Source organism: Ursus maritimus, unplaced genomic scaffold, assembly GCF_017311325.1.
Source record: "Ursus maritimus isolate PB19 unplaced genomic scaffold, ASM1731132v1 scaffold_30, whole genome shotgun sequence".
Lineage (NCBI taxonomy): Eukaryota > Metazoa > Chordata > Mammalia > Carnivora > Ursidae > Ursus > Ursus maritimus.
Window position 1 is genome coordinate 17,177,123 of NW_024425564.1, and position 21,197 is coordinate 17,198,319.

At 41.0% G+C, this 21,197-nt stretch overlaps 1 protein-coding gene across 2 annotated transcripts in view; it reads left to right on the forward strand.

Moving 5' to 3' along the window:
* FARS2 (phenylalanyl-tRNA synthetase 2, mitochondrial) overlaps positions 1–21,197 on the forward strand; it is a 524,673-nt gene that overhangs the window by 310,538 nt on the left and 192,938 nt on the right. For both annotated transcript variants that reach the window (XM_040645022.1, XM_008692843.2), the window contains exon 5: positions 10,543–10,703. In XM_040645022.1, coding sequence (XP_040500956.1) covers positions 10,543–10,703 — 161 coding nt within the window. The remainder of the gene's footprint in view (positions 1–10,542; positions 10,704–21,197) is intronic.

The following is a 21,197-nucleotide window of genomic DNA, read 5'->3' on the forward strand; positions in this document are numbered from 1 at the left end:
ACTGTTTCTCACAGCAGCTGTGCCATGTTACATTCCCAGCAGCAATGCGCAAGGGTTTCACTTTGTTCCTGTCCTTGATGGCACTTGTTTTCTCAGTGTTTTGTTCGTTTGTGTGTTTGCTTGCTTTGTATGATAGTCGGCCTAGTAGGCATGAAGGGGTATCTCACTGTGGTTTGGGTTTACATTTCCTTAATGACTAAGGATGTGGAGCACCTTTCCATGTGCTCTTGGCTGTTTGTAGAACTTCTCTGGAGAAATGTCTATGGAAATCTTTTGCCCATTTTTAAATTGGGTGGTTTGTCTGTGTGTTGTTGAGTTGTAGGAGTTCTTTATATATCCTGGATAGTAAACCCTAAACAGATACATAATTTGCAAATCCTGTCTCCCATTGGGTGTGTTATCTTTCCACTCTCCTCTCTGTATTTTTAATGAACACCTTGATTTTTTTTAGAGTAGTTTTAGGTTCATAGGAAAATTGAGAGTAACATACAGAGTTCCCATATACCCTCTGAGGGTAACATACAGAGTTCCCATATACCTTACTCTGCCCCCACACGTGAATAACTCCCCAATTATCAACATCCCCTAACAGAGTGCTACAGTTTTTACAATTGGTGAATCCATAGTGACATGTTATTACCACCCAAAATTCATTTTATACCTTAGGGTTCACTCTTGGGGTTGCACACTTCATGAATTTGGACAGATGTATAATGACATGTATCCATCATTATTATATCATGTAGAGTATTTTTCATTGCCTTAAAAATTCTCTCTGCTTCTTGCCCCCCACCAAATTCTCCCAAATTCCTCATCTTCTTGCATTGTCTGACAAAGGTATAATTATATTATGTCACCGTCTCTCTCTGGTTCAAAGTCATCCCATACTAGAGATGAAGGCACATAAGCTTCGCTTGTCTTGATACAGCTTACATACTGTGTGTTTGTGTGTATTTCTGTTTCATAGTCAACAACTGCCCATTCTCAGCCTTTTCTCAGGTTGGTGATATGACCTTTTCTGCATGGCACAGTGATTTTTCTAGGCCTTTTGGGATGGGGGTCTGAGAAGTATCTCCACCCACCCACCACCACCACCGAGAGCACAGATGTCCTATGCCTTCCGAGGCATGGCGTTGAGCAATAGCAGACAGTTTGAGTCTTTCCTGAGTGCTCTTTGTTCCCCATCCTGACGCATGGCTAGCGTAACCATTGTCTCTCTGAGATGCCTCTTGCTCACAGCGTCTCTGCTTGGAAGGGCCAGACCAGAGGCTGTGTGCCAAGCCTTGTGTGGTGCTTTGATTTCTCTCTTGCCAGTGCTTCTCTTTCTGCAGCTGTCGAGGCAGAGGCTGGAGGGCCATTAGCTGTAGAAGGGGACAGTTTATGGGATTAGATGGTTTTAGGCTCTAAGATCCACTTAGTTTCTACACTTTCACAGTGAAGACTTCTTACTGTCCTCTTTTCAGTTGCCATTCACCTCTCCTCCTCCTCCTCTTTTTCTCTCTCTTCTTTTCAATTTCCCCATCTCTGGGCTCTTACCTCACATTAGTTTGCTTCAGTATATAGGCTGACCTTCTTAGAATGATTTTCAGCACCACCAACAAACAATTTTCCTGTGTGGGTTGCTCCATTCAGCACAAAGCTGTGTTAATCAGAATATCTAATTGCTTCCCATCCTGAGTAGTCTGTTTAATTGAGGATGTTTCTCTGTAGTCAGCTTTCTGCTTTGGGGACTCTAGTTTACTGGAACCCTCTAGTATTGGAATAGGGAAAAAATATACTGCCTTAAAACCCTGTCAGCCCTTGAGCACCTGGCAACAAATTACAGCTGAGGAGTGCCAAAGACCTGAAAATTAGACTTGCCTTGGCTGACAGTATCTTTAAGTGTCTAGTTATTTATGGCTCACTTTCTTCCATAAAGAATTTGAAGTGCCATATAAAAGTATGTACAAGAGGATAAAATAAATAGTTGAGATAATCAGGACAAAGAGGAAATAAGGATAAGAAAATAAAGCTGGGCCAAGAGTCACACAGAGAAATGTACCTTGAACACTTGTACAGTTGTAGAGGTGACCTGCAAGGTTGACTGTAAGCTTCCATGGGGCCAAAGTAAGGAGAGAATTATGATCAATTATGTAACTCATGGTATCGTTAAATGAAAAATAATCCAGTTGTTCAGGGAAAAGGAGCTTTTTCCATCTTCTTAGACCTGAGATCAATTTATTTAATGACGTCTCATAGGGAAGACTGTGTGATACAGTGATCAGCATCCTGGACAGAAGTGCGTGGTGTCTTACTAATGTCCTAGCTGGAGAGCACAGTGCAGGGTGCAGTTCAGAAGAAGCTGTTCTAGGTGGGACCAAAACAAAGTATTTCAAAGACAAAATTTGGTACAACTCAGCAAATAGATGCCACATCCTTTCTTGCAACTCTCCACAGTAATTGATTGTCACAAGTAGGCTTCTCCCTAAGAATAATTGTGAGACTCGGAGTATGGTGGAAGGACGCTGGAGGCCAGCTGCTCCCTGCTCCTAACCAAGATCTCGTCCTTAACCAAGGTGGTTGGGATTCCAGGTGCTTGATGTAATGGCTCCCTCACTGGTCTTAGCATTGGGTCCTCCTGGTAGAGCCAGTGTCCTATCTTCAGCAGAGGTTCTGAGCTCATCCCCACTGACAGCTAGGTGAAACTGACACCGCTGAATCATGCACACTGTGGATTTTTGTAGATCATGGTCTTCGTAAACTCATGTATCAGTAACCTTTAAAATGTTTTCCTCAGGAATTTTTATGTAGTCAGTCATGCCGTCCACAAATAAAGACTGTTTTACTTTTTTCTTTCCAATTTGTTAATCTTTTTTTTTGTTTTTGTTTTTGTTTTTACTTTTTCTCCCCCTTCCCCCACTGGTTTGGAGCTCAGGTTAGTAGAAATAGAAGTAGAGAAAGTAGACATACTTGTCTTCAAGTTGACCCTGAAGACAAAGCAGCTGGTCTTTCACCATTGAGTATTACATTAGCTCTTGGTTTTTTATTGTGTCTTTTATTAGATAAAAGAAATGCCCGGTGTTCCTCATTTGCTGAGAATTTTTATAAAGAATGGATGTTAATTTTTTCAATTGCTTTTTCTGCATCTACTGAATGATCATGTGTTTTCTTTTTTAATCTGCTTATATGATGAATTACATTGATTCATGTTCATATGTTGAGCTAACCTTGCATTCCTGGGATAAATCCAGTCCTGACGTTGTGTTTTCTCATGCATTGCTGGATTCAGTTTGTTAATATTTTGTTAAAGGTGGTTTGTTTGTTTTCTCTGTTCATTATGCATATTAGTTTATAGTTGTCTTTTCTTGGAATGTCTTTGTCTAGTTTTGGTATAAGGGTAATCCTACCCTCATAAAATTTCATTATTCTCTACTTTCTGGAAGAGTTTTGTAGAATTTGTATTATTTCTTTCTTAACATTGTGATAAAATTCATAGTAAAAGCCATCTGATCCTCAAGTTTTCTTTGTGGGAAGGTTTTTCATTACATATTCAGTATTTTTAATTGATATAGGTTATCTGTTCTTAATGGGCTTTGGTATTTTGCGGGTTTTTTTGGAGGAATTTGTCCATTTTGTATGGATTGTTGAATTCACTTGCATAAGTTTATTCATAATATTCCCTCATTATCCTTTTAGTGTCTCTAGAATCTGTCTTTAGTGAGGTCTTGTCTTTCATTCCTGACATTGGTAAGTTGTACCTTCTCTTTTTTCTTTTTTTCCCTTATTTGTCTGGCTAGCAGTTTTTTGATCTCTTTTTTTAAAAAACAGCTTTTGGTATACATATACAGTGAAATATTACTCAGTCATAAAAAGAAATAAGACCTTGCCATTTGCAGCAACATGGATGGACCCAGGGTGAAATAAGTCAAATAGAGAAAGCTTTTTTCTTTTTTATGACTGAGTAATGTTCCATTGTGTATATATACCACCTATTCTTTGTTCATCTATCGATGGATACTTGGGTTGCTTCCATATCTTGGCTGTTGTAAATAATGCTGCAATAAGCATAGAGGCGAATGTATCTTTTTGAATTAGTGTTTTCATTTTTTTGGGGGGGGGGTAAATACCCGGTGGTGGAATTACTAGATTTTATGGTATTTCTATTTTTCATTTTTTGAGGAACCTCCATACTATACTATTTCCCAGAGTGGCTACGCCAATTTACATTCCCACCAACAGTGCACGAGGCTTCCTTTTCTTCCACATCCTCGCCAGCACTTGTTATGTGTCTTTTTGATTCCAGCGAATACCATATGATTACACTTAAGTGTGGAATCTAGAAAACAAAACAAAGAAATAAACAAATAGCAGAAACAGACCCATAAAAACCGAGAACAAACTAATGGTTGCCAGAGGGGAAGTTGGTGAGAGGGTAGGCAAAACAGGTGAGGAGGAATGGGAGATGCAGGCTCCCAGTTAGGGAAGAACTCACAGGGTTAAAGACACAGCATAAGGAATCATGTTGTATTGTGACAGATGGTAGCTACACTTGCAGTGAGCACACCACGACATAATGGAGCTGTGTAGTCACTATGTTGTACATCTGAAACTAATGTAGCATCGTGTATCAACTAGGCTTCAGTTTTAAAAAATTCTTTTAAACCAGCTTTTGGTGTCATCAATTCTCTCTTGTTTTTCTGTTTTTTTATTTTATCACTTACGTTGTTATTTTTATTTTTTCCTTGTTTTGCTTAGTTTGTTTTTAATTTTCTTTTCTTTTTCTAGTTTTGTAAGGGAATGGATCATTGATTTGACACCTTTTTTTTTTTTTTAAGATTTTATTTATTTATTTGACAGAGACAGCCAGCGAGAGAGGGAACACAAGCAGGGGGAGTGGGAGAGGAAGAAGCAGGCTCCTAGCGGAGGAGCCTGATGTGGGGCTTGATCCCAGAATGCTGGGATCACGCCCTGAGCCGAAGGCAGACACTTAACGACTGCGCCACCCAGGCGCCCCAGATTTGACACCTTTCTTATTCTCTGACAGAAGCATTTAATGCTATAGGTTTCTTTTGAATCATAGCTTTAGAGCCTTAATTTGTATGCATGTCAAGGCATTTCCTAATTTTTCTTGTGATTTTTTTCTTTGAATCTTGGATTATTTAAAAGTATGTTGTTTAATTTCCCTATTATTTGGGAGTTTTTCCAGGTATTTTTATACTGTTGACTTCTGATTTATTTTCATTTTGGGCATGGGTTGTTCCTTGTTAGTATTTTGAGATTTTTTTTGTGTTCCAGAAAATGGTCTATGTTGGCAAATGACCCATCTGCACTTGAAAAGAATGTGAATTCTGTTGTTGAGCAGTGTCATGTGCATAATTTTATATGTGATGAAATTAACAACCTGTGATGTATTGGAAATTTTTTTGAAAGTTCTTCAAACTTTTTCAGGCCAGTGCTTCTCAATCTCTCTGTAACATAGCTAAATATTTGTGTTTCCATTTGTCTTTATGATTGCCTTGATGCCAAGTGATAAACAGAAATGCTACTATTTAACTTACAGTGAAGCATTTTTCCAGCTTGACCTTACACATCGAATCTTGAGGCTCCGTGAGAAGTCAAGTTCAGCTAGACTGCATGGAGATCTCTAGAACAATTTTAAGCTTCTTTTTGTGTTTTAGAAAGACAATAAATGCAAAATAAAAATAAGAGCAAATATGACTCTTGGAGATGAGTCATTTATTGTTCTATCCTTATACATATCTAGTGGTGACGGTGTCCAAATATATGTTTTAGAAAGGGAATTAGTGGCACTAGCCAGATGGACCAAATAGGGAGACAGACGGTGACTACTTGGGTGTTTCTTGGAAGAGCCCAGGTGAGAGATGTTTGTTGAAGGTGCAAATATGTAGTGACAATTAGACGAGAATGATGGGATAGTTTTGAGAGAAATTTTGAGATATAATTTAAAGGTCTATATCTGAAATGAGGTAGTGTTGGAGTAAAAATTTCCTCCCTGGTTTCTGCCTTGAAAAACTAGACGGAAGTTGATCCCACTCATCATAAGGTAGAAAAATCAGATGAAAAGCAGCATATAGTTGGGAGAAGGAGTATTATATAGCCTTGGCTTAGGACTGTTTGCTCTATATGGAGAATGAGCAATGTGATAAATAATGTGGGGTGGCATGGCCTTTGGATAGATGTGATATTATGACATAATGGATACTATGGCATATGCAGGGTGTTACAATATAGGGGATTCATCTTATTTTAAGCTTAATTCGTGATCTCTCCTATGTGAAACCCTGTCTAGTCTTTATTTGCATTTCCATAATGGGAAATGTTTACATAAAAGGCAAAAACCCAGATAATTTAAAAGTGTCTGGTTAGTCCTTGTTGAATAATAAACCACTTCAAACTTAATGGCATAAGAGAGCTACCATTTATTTATTTATTTATTTATTTTATTTTTTATTTTTTTTTAAAGATTTTATTTATTTATTCGACAGAGAGAGAGACAGCCAGCGAGAGAGGGAACACAAGCAGGGGGAGTGGGAGAGGAAGAAGCAGGCTCATAGAGGAAGAGCCTGACGTGGGACTCGATCCCAGAACTCCGGGATCACGCCCTGAGCCGAAGGCAGACGCTTAACCGCTATGCCACCCAGGCGCCCCAAGAGCTACCATTTATTATTCTGTGCTCACAAATTTGGACAGCACATAGTGGGGATGGTTTGGAAATGTATTGGGTCTTAGAGAATGAAACTGACCAATCCTGGCTATAAAAGGGAGACATAGAAATCCGTTTTTACTAATCATGATTATCCTAAAAGTTTAGCCCCATTGTGACATAAGAGGAATACTTTGTTCTTATAACCTCTTAAAAATAAACAGAAAAGAAATTGCTGTATTTTATCTAGTACCAAAAATCTCTATTGTCTGAAATATTTCTTGTCACTCTTTATTTAAAAAGGCATGTAGTGTGAAGTCTCCCCATCTTTGTCCTCTAGTTGCCCAGTTCTTTCCCACCCACCCCCAAATTAAAAACAAAGTCAGACAGCTGCTGCTTTGAGTTTTTGAAATCTTTCAAAGGTTTTTTTTATAATAATATGCCATTGTGTGGACATAGCCTAGTTTATTTATTCAGCTCCCTAGTGATGGACATTGGGTTGTTCATAGTCTTTTGCTTTTATAAACAATACTCCAGCAAGTGGCCTTACACATTCATAATTTCCCGTAAGTAGGATGCATTCTAGTAGCTAAACTAACAAGGCGGTATACCCATCTGTAGTTTTGACAGCTCCTGCTATATTCTGCTCTTTAGGTCAATGGGTTAAAAACCCAATTGGGAACCTACCAGCTGTGTAGAGGGTGCTTATTTTTCCTTGGATTTGCTATCAAGTATGGGATCAGATGTGTTTATTTAGCTAATCTGATAAGTAAAATATGGTAACTTGTGCATTTTTTCTTGCATTTTTCTTAACTAATCTCTTTGTTTGCTTAAAGGTAATTTTTCTTTCTGTTTCTATGACTGTCTTCATATTCTTTGTTCATTTAAAAATTGAGGTTGTTGGGGCACCTGGGTCACTCAGTCAGCTGAGCATCTGGCCCTTGATTTCAGCTCAGGTCATGATCTCAGGGTCATGGGATTGAGCTCTGTGTTGGGCTCCATGTTCAGTGTGGAGTCCGCTGGAGGTTCTCTCTCTCCATCTGCCCCTCCCCCTGCTCTCTCTCTCTCAAATAAATAAATAAATATTTTTTTAAAAAATTAGATTGTTGCTTTTTTTCTTACCTACTTTTAGGGGCTCTTTGTAATTCTTGTTTTTGCTTTAGAAAATGTTTTGGGGACTGGGGAACTAGCTGGGAATAGATGAAAGGAACAAAAGCTAAGACACTAAAAAAAGAAAAATACTAGATATTAAATAAAATCTTACCCTGAATCTATTGCTCATTCAGTTACAGATATCAGGCTCTAGGTGGTTGGTTATATCTAAAAAAGTGATCGTGAAATCTAAAAGTTTACGGAAAAAGCCTAAGTTACAAAGCAACATTAACATTCCTACCTATCTTTATTACTTTCTTATTGAAATGACTATAATAATTTCAAGAAAATGTTTTAAAGTTGTTTTAAAATTATTATCCATTATCATTCTTGAACATCTGATTTTGCTTTTATTTTTTCACAGTACAATCCTCATTTGTAGCTATATTCAATAGTAGTATCACAGTACATATTCATGTTATCGTAGATATTCTTCATAACTTCTTATAGTCTGTCACTTAATAAATATGTATTTGTATGGCTATGATTTTTAATGACTGCATCAACATATCATATAACTTTTAAGCCATTCCTTAATTTGGGCCACTCAGGTTGTTTCCTGTTTTTGCTCTTGTAAGTTGTACCACTGTGTATCTTCTTTCATTTATGTTTTTCTTTTGTTGAATTATTTCCTTAAGATAAATTCCTGAGTGGAGTTATAAGAATAAAGAATATGAACATTTTTAAGGATCTTTATATGTGTTGTCATGTTGTTTCCAAATTGTTGTAAAAATACGTAGCGTAACCAGCAGTGAATGAGGATGCTAAAACCACACAATGCAGAATATTCTGGAAACACATCACCAGGACTGTAATTTTCCTTTTCAATTAAAGAAAAAAAATTCTTCTTTAAATATATTTTTAAAAGTCTAACACGGTTATATTAAATTTCATATCTTTAACTAGTCAGCAACCTTTTTTTAAGGCCTCATGCATCAGTATGAATTATTCTAAAATATTTTGCCTCACACTTCAACTGCTCTCTTAGGCACCTGATCACGGGGTCACGGGTTGTGCAGTTTTTCCTGACCCCACTGGCTTCGAGGTTAAATACCCCTCTTTCCTCCTCCACACCTGAGTGTTCATTCTTACTCAGGAACAAGTACACTCAGCCAGCCACTTGCTTTTCTTTCATATACACCTTCCCTCCCGCTACTGAGCCATTCTTTCTCTCTGTATCTTTTTCTTTTGTGATCTCACTTTGACAATTTTAATTCATTCAGCTTTTAAACAAACCATTTGAAGAGGCTCATACTCTTGCATGGCTTCAATTATATGTTTATCCTTGGTTTTTTTTTTTGTTTTGTTTTTTGTTTTTTTTATAAACAGTGGTGGTAGGAGGACAAGGGAAGAAAAGGATCCTCTCCTCTCTTACCTGCCTCAGCCTTGAACTGTCTGTGTTTCCAGAATCCACTCCTAACCATTCCATGCTTCACTGTCACCCCTTTGTTATTGAAGATGTTCCTTCAGTCTGGAATTTTCTTTTACCTTTCTCCACATTTTGGATACGTAGTTGTTTTCTTTTGCTGGGTAACAAATTAACCTCATACTTAATGGATTAAAACCACATAAATTCATTGTGTCACATTTTCCTTGCATCAGAAGTCCGGGTGCAGATCGGCTGGGTCCCCTGCTCAGGGCCTTCATAGGTGGAGATCAAGGTGTCAGCAGGGCTGTGTGTTCTTCTGGAATTCAGGGTCCTCTTCTGAGCTCATTCACACTGTTGGGAGAACTCATTTCCTTAAGGTTGTAGGAGTGAGGGTCCCATTTCTTGCTGACCACCAGGGCCTCCCCCAGCTTCTAGAGGCCTCCCTCAGCTCTTAGCCACATGGCCTTCTCATTTCTGTCAGCTGACTTGCTCAGATGGACCTACATATAAAGTAATCTAATCACGGGGTGAAATCCCATCCCGTTCCTGGAGCCACCCAAACTCAAAGTGGGGGATTTACACGGGGCACGCATGTCGGGAGTGAAATCTTGAGGCCATTTGCAGCCTGCCCAGGATCCTAATCACCTTTAGGAAAAATTATGATCCTTTCATGAGCCCTTTCTGTAAGCTTTTCCAGTAGTATGAATTGCTCTGTTGCCTTCTTCACACAGCACTTTATGTCTTTGGTCTTACTCTGCTTCAGGTAAGCAAAATAAACCCTTCAAGTTCATGGCGTTGCCATAATGTAAACAACACACATTACCTTTGGAGTGAGTGGTACTAGATAAGCATTTCCCCTTGGCTTCCTTGCTCTCCGTGTATTATTGAGGTAACTCTTACTAAGGGTGAAGGTTGTTTTAATGAAATTGAGGGTTCTTTCTGAATATGAACAATACACTCTGGCATGTTTCGAACATACCTGACCGTCTAGTGAGCCATGTAGGGACAAGAGACGATCTTTTCTCTCTCCTCTGTAATCTGCACATAGTAGGCTAAATGTTCAAATCAGGGCAAACAAGGATTACTCAGAGGCAGGAACCAGGGCTTTAAAGAGCCTGGGATATAATTATAAATTAAAGGCAATATTAGAGACAGTGTGACTCTAGAGTGCTTCAGTGAGGGAAGTGAATGAGGGGTGTGGGAAGCATGAGAAACGTAAGACAGGGACCCTCGTGGATGTCTCCACGGCCCCTCCCCAGTGCCTTACCACCAGCAGGTACTCCACCAGTAGTACTGGTTACTTACCAGCAAGTAGCATTCAACTGTGAGTCTTTATATGTTTTAAATCAGATGTTTCGTTTTGTTTTCCTAATTGTAGCTGGCGCTCAAGATCGGATTGGTTGGGCCTTTGGCCTAGGATTGGAAAGAATAGCCATGGCCCTGTATGACATCCCTGATATCCGCCTCTTCTGGAGTGAGGATGAGCGTTTCCTGAAGCAGTTCCGCGTGTCAGATATCAACCAGAATGTGAAATTTCAGGTAAAATTACTTGAAGAATATAATAATGATAATAATAATAATAATATAATGGTTTTTAAGAATTAAAGGGTAATATACTTGAAAAGAAACTCATGGAATTTAAAAATAATGTGTATTTGAAGTTTTTTTAAATAAGATTATTTATTTATTTATTTGAGAGAGACCACGAGCAAGAGAGCAGGAGAGAACATGACCAGGGGAGAGGGATAGAGGGGGAGAGAGAAGCAGGCTCCCCGCTGAGCAGGGAGCGCGATACAGGGCTCTGTCCCAGGACCCTGGGATCATGACCTGAGCAGAAGGCAGACACTGAACTGACTGAGCCACACAGGCACTCCTTGGAAAGAAATTTTTAACTAGAGGTCCATAAAGACACAGGAGTTCATAAACCATCAGAAATTGTATACAGAAAAATAAGAGATTTTTCAAGATTTTAGAGCAAAGAACTCACTTTGGGCTTTGTTAATGACCATTTTATCATTATGAAATAGTCATCTTAATCACTGATAAAACTTTTAAAGTTTAGTTTTCCTGATACTAATGTAGACACATTGGCTTTCTTTCTTTTTTTTTTTTTTTTTTTAAGATTTTATTTATTTATTTGACAGAGATAGAGACAGCCAGCGAGAGAGGGAACACAAGCAGGGGGAGTGGGAGAGGAAGAAGCAGGCTCATAGCGGAGGAGCCTGATGTGGGGCTCGATCCCATAACGCCGGGATCACGCCCTGAGCCGAAGGCAGACGCTTAACCGCTGTGCCACCCAGGCGCCCCCACATTGGCTTTCTTATGACTAGTGTTTGCAATGTGTGTCCTTTTCCTCATTTTCACTCTAGGTCCTTATATTAAGTGTGCTTCTTGTAAACTGCATAGAGTTGGGTCTTTTCTAGATAAGCCTGGATTTAATTGGAGTGTTGAATACCTCTTACATTTGCTATAATTACATGGGAGAGTCTTGGGCTTAATTCTGTCATTTTTTATTTCTTTCCCTTTCCACCTTCTCTTCTTTCTTCATTTGGAAACTGAGGTTTTGTGTTTCTTGGTTTGCTTGTTCTTTTATTCCATTTTATTACCCCTGTTCCTGTTCAGTCTCACCGTTTTATATTTTTTAAAAAGATTTATTTATTCATTATTTTAGAGAGAGAGAGAGCACGAGCTGTCCGGACCCCGAGACCATGACCTGAGCCGAAATCAAGAGTCGGTCATTCAACCGACTGAGCCACCCAGGTGCCTCTCCATTTTGTATTTTTAAATGGCTCTTCTAGATTACAACATGCATAATTAACCCATCACCCTTTACCATGGTAACTATTATACAACTTCACGAGACATTTAACAGCCTTCAGGAGTGTGGTTTTGTTTGCTCCTCTTGAATTTAATATTACTATTATTTTACTCCTCCATGTATTATAATCCCACAGTATATCAGTCTATTTGCTTGCAATAGCCAGTCGTCTTTTTAAAGAGACTTAAAGCTATGTCGCTTTATATCTCCCTTGATATTTACCCCACCGATCATCATTCCTTTCTGCCGATCTTCGTTTTTCTCTGTGATCATTTCCCTTTGGTCTGGAGAACTTCCCTTAATATTTTCCTGCAGTGCAGCATGAGTGTTCACTTCTGCTTGTCTGGAAATGCCTTTGTTTCACCCTGACTTTTTAGGAGTATTTTCTACGAGTATAGGTACCTAGGTTGCCAGTTTGTGCGCGTGTGTGTACGTGTGGGCGCGAGTGGATGTGTGTGTGCACGTATGGACACGTAGGTGTGTATGTGTGTGCGCGTGTGTGTATGTTTGTGTGAGTGTGCGCGTGTTTTCCTTTCACCTCTTGAAACATGTCATTTCATTGCCTTTATCTTTGTGCTCTGGTTTTCAGTGGTTTGACCTATGTGTGATTTTCTGTTTTCCTGTTTGGGGTTTCACTGGGTTGAGTTAATGTCCTTCAACTACCCTTGAAACCTCACTTAATATCTCTTCCAACAATTGTACTTTATTCTTTCTTTTCTTTTCAGGCAGCAGCTGCATGTATGTGAGACCATTTGAAATTATGCCATAGTACTCTGATTCTCAGGGTGTATGTTTTATTACTGGTTTTTTTTTTTTTTTTAGCTCACTGCTTTATTTTGGATAGTTTTTATTCTCTTATCTTTGTGTTTATTAACCTTTTCTATTTTGTCCATTTAACCATTAAGACCCTCTAATGAATTCATTTTGCACTTATTCTACAATTTCTATGTGCTTCCTTTTCAGAGTTTTTAGTACTCTGGTGAATTCTTCATCTTTTCACCCATTTTGTACACTTTCCTTTAAATTCTTTAGCATCTTCATAATTGTTTTTAAGTCCTGTCTGTCAATTCCAGCCATTTTGTTATCTATTGTTCTCCTTTTATTCTTTTTTCTTTGTTTTGGGTCACATTTTTCCTGCTTTTCCAATTACCTCACTTTTATATTGTGTATAAAAGAACAAAGAAGCCGAAGTAGGTAATATCTGTCCTCAGAAAGCCTTGTCTTTTCCCGTCAGGCAGCTAAGGTGACTAGGCGAGATCTCTTCGTTCTAATCAGGAGTTGAACTGGATTCCGGATTTCACATCTGATTTCCTGTTGATGGGGAGATCTGGCTCCACGGTAGAGTCTGGGATCTCTGCACGTGAGATTACGTCTCTGTCCTTTCCGCCCGATTGCCAGCTTCTTTACCACCAGTGCTTGACAGGCAAAAGTAGGCTGAAGGAGCACTGGCTGGCCGTGGGGGCTCGCCATTCCTCCACCTCCCGGTCCGCCGTACTAGCCGGTGCTCGGCTGAGAAAAGGTCGGCTTCTGTCTCATTGCAGCCAGGTTTCTTCACCGAGACAGGCTAGCTCTTCTGCCTGCTCACGCGCCGGGGCTGAAAGCACCCAGCAGTGCCTGTCCACCCCAGAAGGGCTCCTCTCCCTCTGGAATTCTGCTGGATTAGACTTGTATCCAGATCTCCTCAATGTCTTGCATGACAAATAAGATTTCCAAATTTATTGTGTTCTCATCATTACAGTGGGACCAATGGTTTTCTGTGACCTTTTGTGTCCTTTTCCCAAAAGTGGAAAAATCTCCTACAACTTATGCACATTTTTAGTTTCACCTTTAGTGGCCTTTAAAAAAAATCGTTTTTTTTTTGTTTTTTGTTTTTTTGTTTTTTGTTAAAGTAAGCTGTTTATTTTTGTTCTAGCACCAGGTCCTTCTAGGTTAATTTAGAATAAAGCTCCATCTAAATGATCAAATGTAAAAACCTGACTAGGGATGCCAAGTTTTCCTCATTCACCTTTTCATTTTTTCAGTCATTTATTTAATTGGCAAATACTGATGGAACAGCAGCCAACACTGTACAGAGCAGGGCGCTCGACGCTGGCGGGACACTCACAGACGACTAACAGTTGCTGCCAAGTCAGTGGCTCAAGTCCTATCTTAAGTGCACTTTAACTGTCACCTCTTGGGAGACGCAAAGATATCCAAGAAGAGACCATGGGTGTCTTGTATTACATGTCATTTTTTGTTGTTTCTTCTGCCTTCCCTGGCTCACGGTCTCAGTCTGTTCTCTCTCGGGTGCTGACTGCGAGCGGGCCTGCTCCCCCGTGCAAGTGGCTACCGCTTCCCGGCGCCCGAACGCGGCGGCTCCCTCCCCCTTCCGTTTATCTTCCGATATCTGTGCCCGGTTTCATGGCTCCCTGCTTCGTACCTCAATACTCAGCGCTGGAGATGTTCATTTGTAGAGATCCAGATGCATCTTCCTGCGTCTCAGGCTGATTCCGTGGGTGTTCAGGATGGTCTGGTACCTATCCAGCTCGACTCAGGGGACTGGCTGAAAAAGGGGTCCCCTACTCCTCCGCCATCTGAACTCCTCCCTCTGCCTTCCAATTTCAAAGTCAGTGTATGCATACTCGCACTATAATGTGATTTCAGTGGCTGTCTTTATGTAGTAAATTTAAGAACTTCTGATGGACTAGTTAGGATTTGATCGCTGAAAAAAATATCTGCCCATAAAATACTTTGTGAATTACAGATCACAGAGAGCTGTTTCCTAATTGTTCACCTGTAATTAGTATTTATTGATTATATTCCGCGTTAGCTCCCTGTTGCTGGCATTGCAGTTACCACAAACCTAGCGGCTTACAACAACATCCTTTATTATTTTATAGTTCCAGAGGTCAGAACCGTAAAATCAGTCTGACTGGGCTAAGGCGAAGGTGTCAGCGGGGCTGATTCCTTCCGGTGGTTCGAGGGGGAAAATCCATTTCCTTGCCTGTGAGAGCTTGTAGGGCTGTTCTCATTCTCGGATCATGGCTTCCCCTCACACTGCCTTTTCCCCTCTCCTTCCCTCTGTGGTCACATCACCTTCTCTGAATTTTTGTCTTCCTCTTACAAGAAAAGGACCCGTTGTGATTACATGAACTCACCAGGATGATTCAAGATAATCTCCACATCCCAAGATCCTTTCTTAATCACATCTGTAAAGTTCTTTCTGAATGTAAGGTAACCTGTTCACGGCTTCCGGGCCTTAGGACGTGGGCATCTTTGGGGGGCCGTTATGCAGCTTAGCACATATACCTTTACATATTCTGTTTTCATCCTGGCAGGTGTAAGAGAGCAGATTTTGTGGCTGGATATAAGTAATGCAGACAGTACTGGAGCGTTAGCAGTTTTTAGCTATTTGTCTGGAGCGGTCATGGTTACATATACGAGAGGAATGAGGCTCATTTCGTCACTTAATGTTGTTGGCCCGTCTTAAGGCTATTTCACATGATCATTCTACTATGCAAGACTCTTCTCCAGAGCGGACGGAAGGAACGTGGGTGAAGGTCTGCTGGCAGCTGTGAGTGTGTGGCTTCTCTGGCTGGGAAACTCGGAGCCGTTTGGGAATTGTATTGTGCAGGGCTGGCAGGAGGCAGAAATTTCTTTTCTTTCATCTCCCTTCAGGCCATCCAAGATTATGTTTTAGGCTCTCGGCTTCTCTGGCATCTTCCTCTGCACAGTCTCCGTGGTCTTCTAAATCCATCCGTCCGCCTCGCTAGGCTGGCTCTCTTCCAGGGGCTAGCAGCAGTCTGATTTTTCTCACCCCAGGGCCTCATCTATGCCGCTCTTTCCCGAATACCTTCAAACCGTCGTGTGCATCTAGGAAGTAGGAAACTCACGTTATAATGTGATTTGGATTTTTGGTGTCTGCTGTACATGGTTTGAGCTCAGCACTTTGTCTGTCGTGGCTCTCTTTGCCCAGCCTTGAGTGGTGCCTGAAATACAGGGATGAACACGCTGGTGGTCTTATCATCCAAGCGTCTTCTTATTCTGCACAAGAGATCTTTGTCCCGCACTCTAGCTCCCCTGGCTGGGCTTGTATTCTGGCGTTTGGGCACTTGCTCTGTGTACCTTTGCCACCTCCCCTCGGTGACATTCACTGCTTCCGTGCACGGAGTTGAATCTTCAACAATCCAAGTTTTGTTCGTCTTTGAAGTGTTCTTTAAATAGTCCTAGATGGTGAATTCAATACTCAGTGCTATACAGAGTAATTCTTGTTGAAAACCATTCGTTAATCACCATCGTGAATTGTATTTATAAATTTTACTTAAATATTGTGAATTCCACATGTGTCCAGAGTTGCTCACGAGGTCAGTCCCTATTTGATGAAATAATGCAGCAACGTTGGTAGTTCTCTTTTCTCCCAGTTAAGGAGTTTTATTGGCTCTCTTCTGTGGGCCCAGGCTGTATTTGTCCGTAATCCTGAATATTAGTTCAAACCCTTGTCCCTGCCGCAGGAGTAGGTGAGCATGGATGGGCGTGGCTTGCAGGCTTCCCCGCCCACACCCTGCGTAGGAGCGTAGTAGGAACAGTCACACTTAGTGGTTAACACTCATTTCGGCCTCACTCTGTGCTCAGGATTCTAAAGACCTTATGTGCCTGAATGTAGTCCTCTTAATATCCCTCTGAGTTTGGGTACGATTATTCTTTGCACTTTACGGTTGGGGAAATGGTCGAGGGAGAGAGCCCAAGCAAGAGGAGCGAGCAGCAGGCAGAGGGAGAAGCAGGCTGCTCGCTGAGCAAGGAGCAAGATGTGGGGCTCGATCCTAGGACCCTGGAATGAGGATTTAAATTTTTCTAACAGTTCCGAAGATTGGTGTACAGTTTATAGAAAAATAAGGCATGGAGTGAAGTGGTCCAGTTGATCAACTTACTGGCAACGAGCTGTGTGTGTTCACGCCTCGCCCACTTGAGGTGCACATGCGTCACCCGAGGCTCTTGTTAAAATGCAGATTCTGATTTAGTGTGGCCAGCACGGAGCCTGAGACTCGTGTTGCTAACAGACTACAGACGATGCTGACGCTGTCGGGCTACGGAGCACACTCCGAAGCTGTGGAAGGACGGACAGAATCATCTTCCTTGTCAGAGCCTCCCTACCCCACCTTAAAACGAGACGATAAAGTGAGATAGCCTGACCAGGTGATTAAACTCACTTCCTCCACTGTGCATTCTAGATTTCGGCTTAGTGTAACTGATGTGGGAAACAAAGGCAGAAGAGAAATTATTAAATTTCCTTACTACTTGCCACCCATTGACAAGTCCTTGAAACAGGCAGAGTGACCTTCCTCTAGGGACTCAATTGCCTTGAAGTGGATACCTTGCTAAGGCAAAGGGCAATCTTAGCCCAACCCCCAGGCTCCTGTAAGTCTACTTTAACATATAAAAATTCCTTTGGAAACTTCCTTTATCTCTACCCCCTAAGATACGTGTTGACAATCATCCCCCAAGCTTATGACCCACAGATATCCATCTGAAGGGTCTCATGACTGAGTTTTTACTAAACAGTAACAAATGATCTTTTCCCAACAATAGCAAGCCTCCTCAGGTCTTGGAAACCTTGTTTCCAAAATACCTGGGAGGCTTAAGCTATCCCTAACCCCCTCCCAACTTGAAAGTATATCATGGGCCACTCCTCGTGACCCCAGTGCAGCTCTTTCTGCCCATGGGTTCTGTCCCCATGTTTTAATAAAACCACCTTTTTGCACCAAAGACGTCTCAAGAATTCTTTCTTGGCTGTTGGCTCCGAACCCTAACATATTTCCTACATCATAACTATTACAATAAGCAGATCTGTGAATTACGATTCCTTTGAACTAATCTTGAAACTCTTCTTTCTTCTTGCCCTCGAATTTGTTACCATGAATTTCAGTTGCAATCCTGTAACACTTTTGTTTTTATGACCTGCCAAAGGGCTTCCTTCCTTCTTCCTTTCCTTCTTTTACTCTTCGCTTCTGTCCTCCCTCCCTCCCTCCTTCCTTCCTTTCTTCCTTTCTTCCTTTCTCTGTCTCTCCCCCTCTCTCATTCATTCATTCATTCATTCATTCATTTTTTTGTATTTGTCAGTATGAAGGGACTGTGTGAATAAACTCGTACAGTTTAAATGCATATTTAAAACATTATGCTTAAGTCAGAGATTTGTGTGCTTTATTTATGAAGAGAAAGCAGTAGTACTTAATTTGGGAAAAAACGGAACTAGAGATGTGAAGGATGAAGCTGGATGTGCACAGGATGCAGTGCAGCCCTCAGCAGGACGGTAACCGTGAAGGTCATCTCTGAGGTCAATCACAGATCGACTCCTGTGGGAAACTGTGTTAGAGTTGGCCTAGCTCTCCCTATAGTACGGAGCATCAACGGGGATGCTTGCTTATATGAAGACCGGGAGTTTCTAGAGGCCAGGGTTGGCCATTTTCCCTTATTGATGTCTTCCAGCAATCCTAGTTCAACGGCCGATATGTTGTATGTTAATATGTTTGGTACCTTATAATATTTGTTTGTTGAGTGCAGGCCACAGGGCTAACTGCTTGGCTGATCTTATAGCTTTCATTCATCACAATCTAATGGGGTGGGTACTATCAACTGATTTCACTGGTGATGCAGCTGAAGCTAGGAACCACCAAGTACTCAGCTAAGAGAACTGTCGTAGTAAGGGACACAGCTAGGATTTTGTCTGCAGCTGACTGCAGAGAGCTCCCGATGGTGAAGTAGTAAACTCTGTTGTGCCTAGACGGAAACACTGTTCTGGAATCAGGAAGACGAAATTGACAGTTCCTGACGTCACGTTTCCAATCTGGAAGAAGAGGCAGCTTTATCAAGAGATAATTATAAACTAATATAGAGTCAGTAACGGAGCCGTATACGTGCTTGTAGACTTTGCTGACACTGACCAATGCATGTGGAGGTCAAAATTGTCTTCTTCCTTTTTTTTAATCCTTTTTTGCTAGTTTAATTCTCGAAATCCCTCCATGTCTCTCCAGAATTGTGTTAGGACTTTGAGCCTGTGATTACTCGCTAATCTCCATGGCTTGGAATAGCTCCTAGATCTAGTTCTGCCGTCATTATCATAAATGTTGTCTGATAGAGACTTAATGCAGGATTATGCAGAGTTTCTTCATTCTATTCCCAAATAAATCCAGCTGTGAGAATCCCACCAGCTTCATTGTATTGCAATGATATGAATGACTCTCCAATTTTTTCACTATTTCCATGTGAATTTTTTCCCCAACTCACATATACACAGAAAACAGATAAGTATTTTTCTTTTTCTAGAAAGGGATGGTTAGCCCAAGAAACTGCAGGTGTACCTCATTTTAGTCTGCTTGTTTTATTGCATTTCATAGATACTGCATTTTTTACAAAATGAAGGTCTTTGGCAACCCTGTGTCCAGCACGTCTGTTGGCTTCATTTTTCCAGTATCGTTTGCTTGCTTTGTGTTTCTCTGTCACATTTTGGTACTTCTTGCAATACTTCAAGCGTTTTCATTATCATTATATTTGTGAGGTGATCTGTGATCAGTGATCTTTGATGTTACTAGTGCAATTGTTTGTGGCACCACAAACCAAGCTAAGACACTGAACGTAATTGAAAAATGTTGTGTGTGTTCTTGCCGCTCTACCGACCACCCAGTCCCCCATCTCTCTCCCTCTCCTCACGTTCTCCTATTCTCCGAGACACAACAATATTGAAATCAGACCAATTAATCACCCTACATGGCCTCCAAGTGTTGAAGTGAAAGGAAGAGTTGCCCATCTCTCACTCTAAACCAAAAGTTAGAAATGATTAAACTTCCTCACTTCCTTCAAATGCTAACATAGGCCAAAATAGGCCCCTTGCCCCAAACAGTTAGCCAAGTTGTAAATGCAGAGAAAAGTTCTTGAAGGAAATTGAAAGCGCTACTCCAGTGGACACACGAATGATAAGAAAGCAAAACAGCCTGGTTGCTGATGTGGAGAAAGTTTTAGTGGTCCAAACGAAAGACTACCAGCCATAACATTCCCTTGAGCCAAAGCCCAATCCAAGGCATGACCCTAACGCTCCCCAGTTCTGTGAAGGCTGAGAGAGGTGGGGAAGCTGCAGAAGGAAAGTCTGAAGCTAGCAGAGCTCGGTTCCTGGCTTTAAGGCAAGACGCCGTCTCCGTAACATCAGAGTGCAAATGTAAAGCTACAAGTGCTGATGTGGAAGCTGCCGCAAACCATCCAGAAGGTCTAGCCAAGGTCACTAATGACGGTGGCTGCACTAAATGACATATTTTCAGTGTAGACCAAACAGCCTTCTATTGGAAGAAGATGCCATCTAGGACTTTCATAGCTAGAGAGGAGAAGTCAATGCCTGCCTTCAAAGCACAGGCTGACTTTCTTGTCAGGGACTAATGCAGCTGGTGACTTGAAGTTGAAACTGATGGTCGTTTACTATTCCAGAAATCTTAGGGCCTTTATGAATTATGCTAAATCTCCTCTTCTTGTGCTCTCTAAATGGAACCACGAAGCCTGGATGACAGCACATCTGTTTACATCATGGTTTACTGAGTATTTTAAGCTCTCTCTTGAGACTTACTGCTCAGAAAGATCCTTTTCAAAATATGACTGCTTATTGACAATGCACCTGGTCACCCAGCAGCTCTAATAGAGACGTACAACAAGATGAATGTTGTCTTCATGCCTGCTAACACAACATCCATTCTGCACCTCATGGGTCAAGGAGTGATTTTAACTTCCATGTCTTAGTATTTAAGAAATGCATTTTGTAAGGCTGTAGCTGCCAGAGATAGTGATTCCTCTGATGGATCTGGGCAAACTGTATTGAAAACATTCTGGAAAGGATTCACCATCCTAAATGCCATTAAGAACATATATGATTCATGGGAAATGATCAAAATATCAACATGAACAGGAGTTTGAAAGAAGTTGATTCCAACCCCCATGGATGACTTTGAGGGCTCAGGACTCCAGTGGAGGAAGGAACTGCAGATGTGGTGGAAACAGCAAGAGAACTAGGATTAGAAGTGGAGCCTGAAGATGGGACTGAACCGCTGCCATCTGGTGATAAACTTGAACAGATGAGGAATTGCTTCTTGTGGACTACCAAAGACCGTGGTTTCCTGAGATGGCACCTGCTCCTGGTAAAGATGCCGTGAAGACTGTTGAGATGACAACAGAGGATTTAGAATGTTACATAAGCTTAGTTG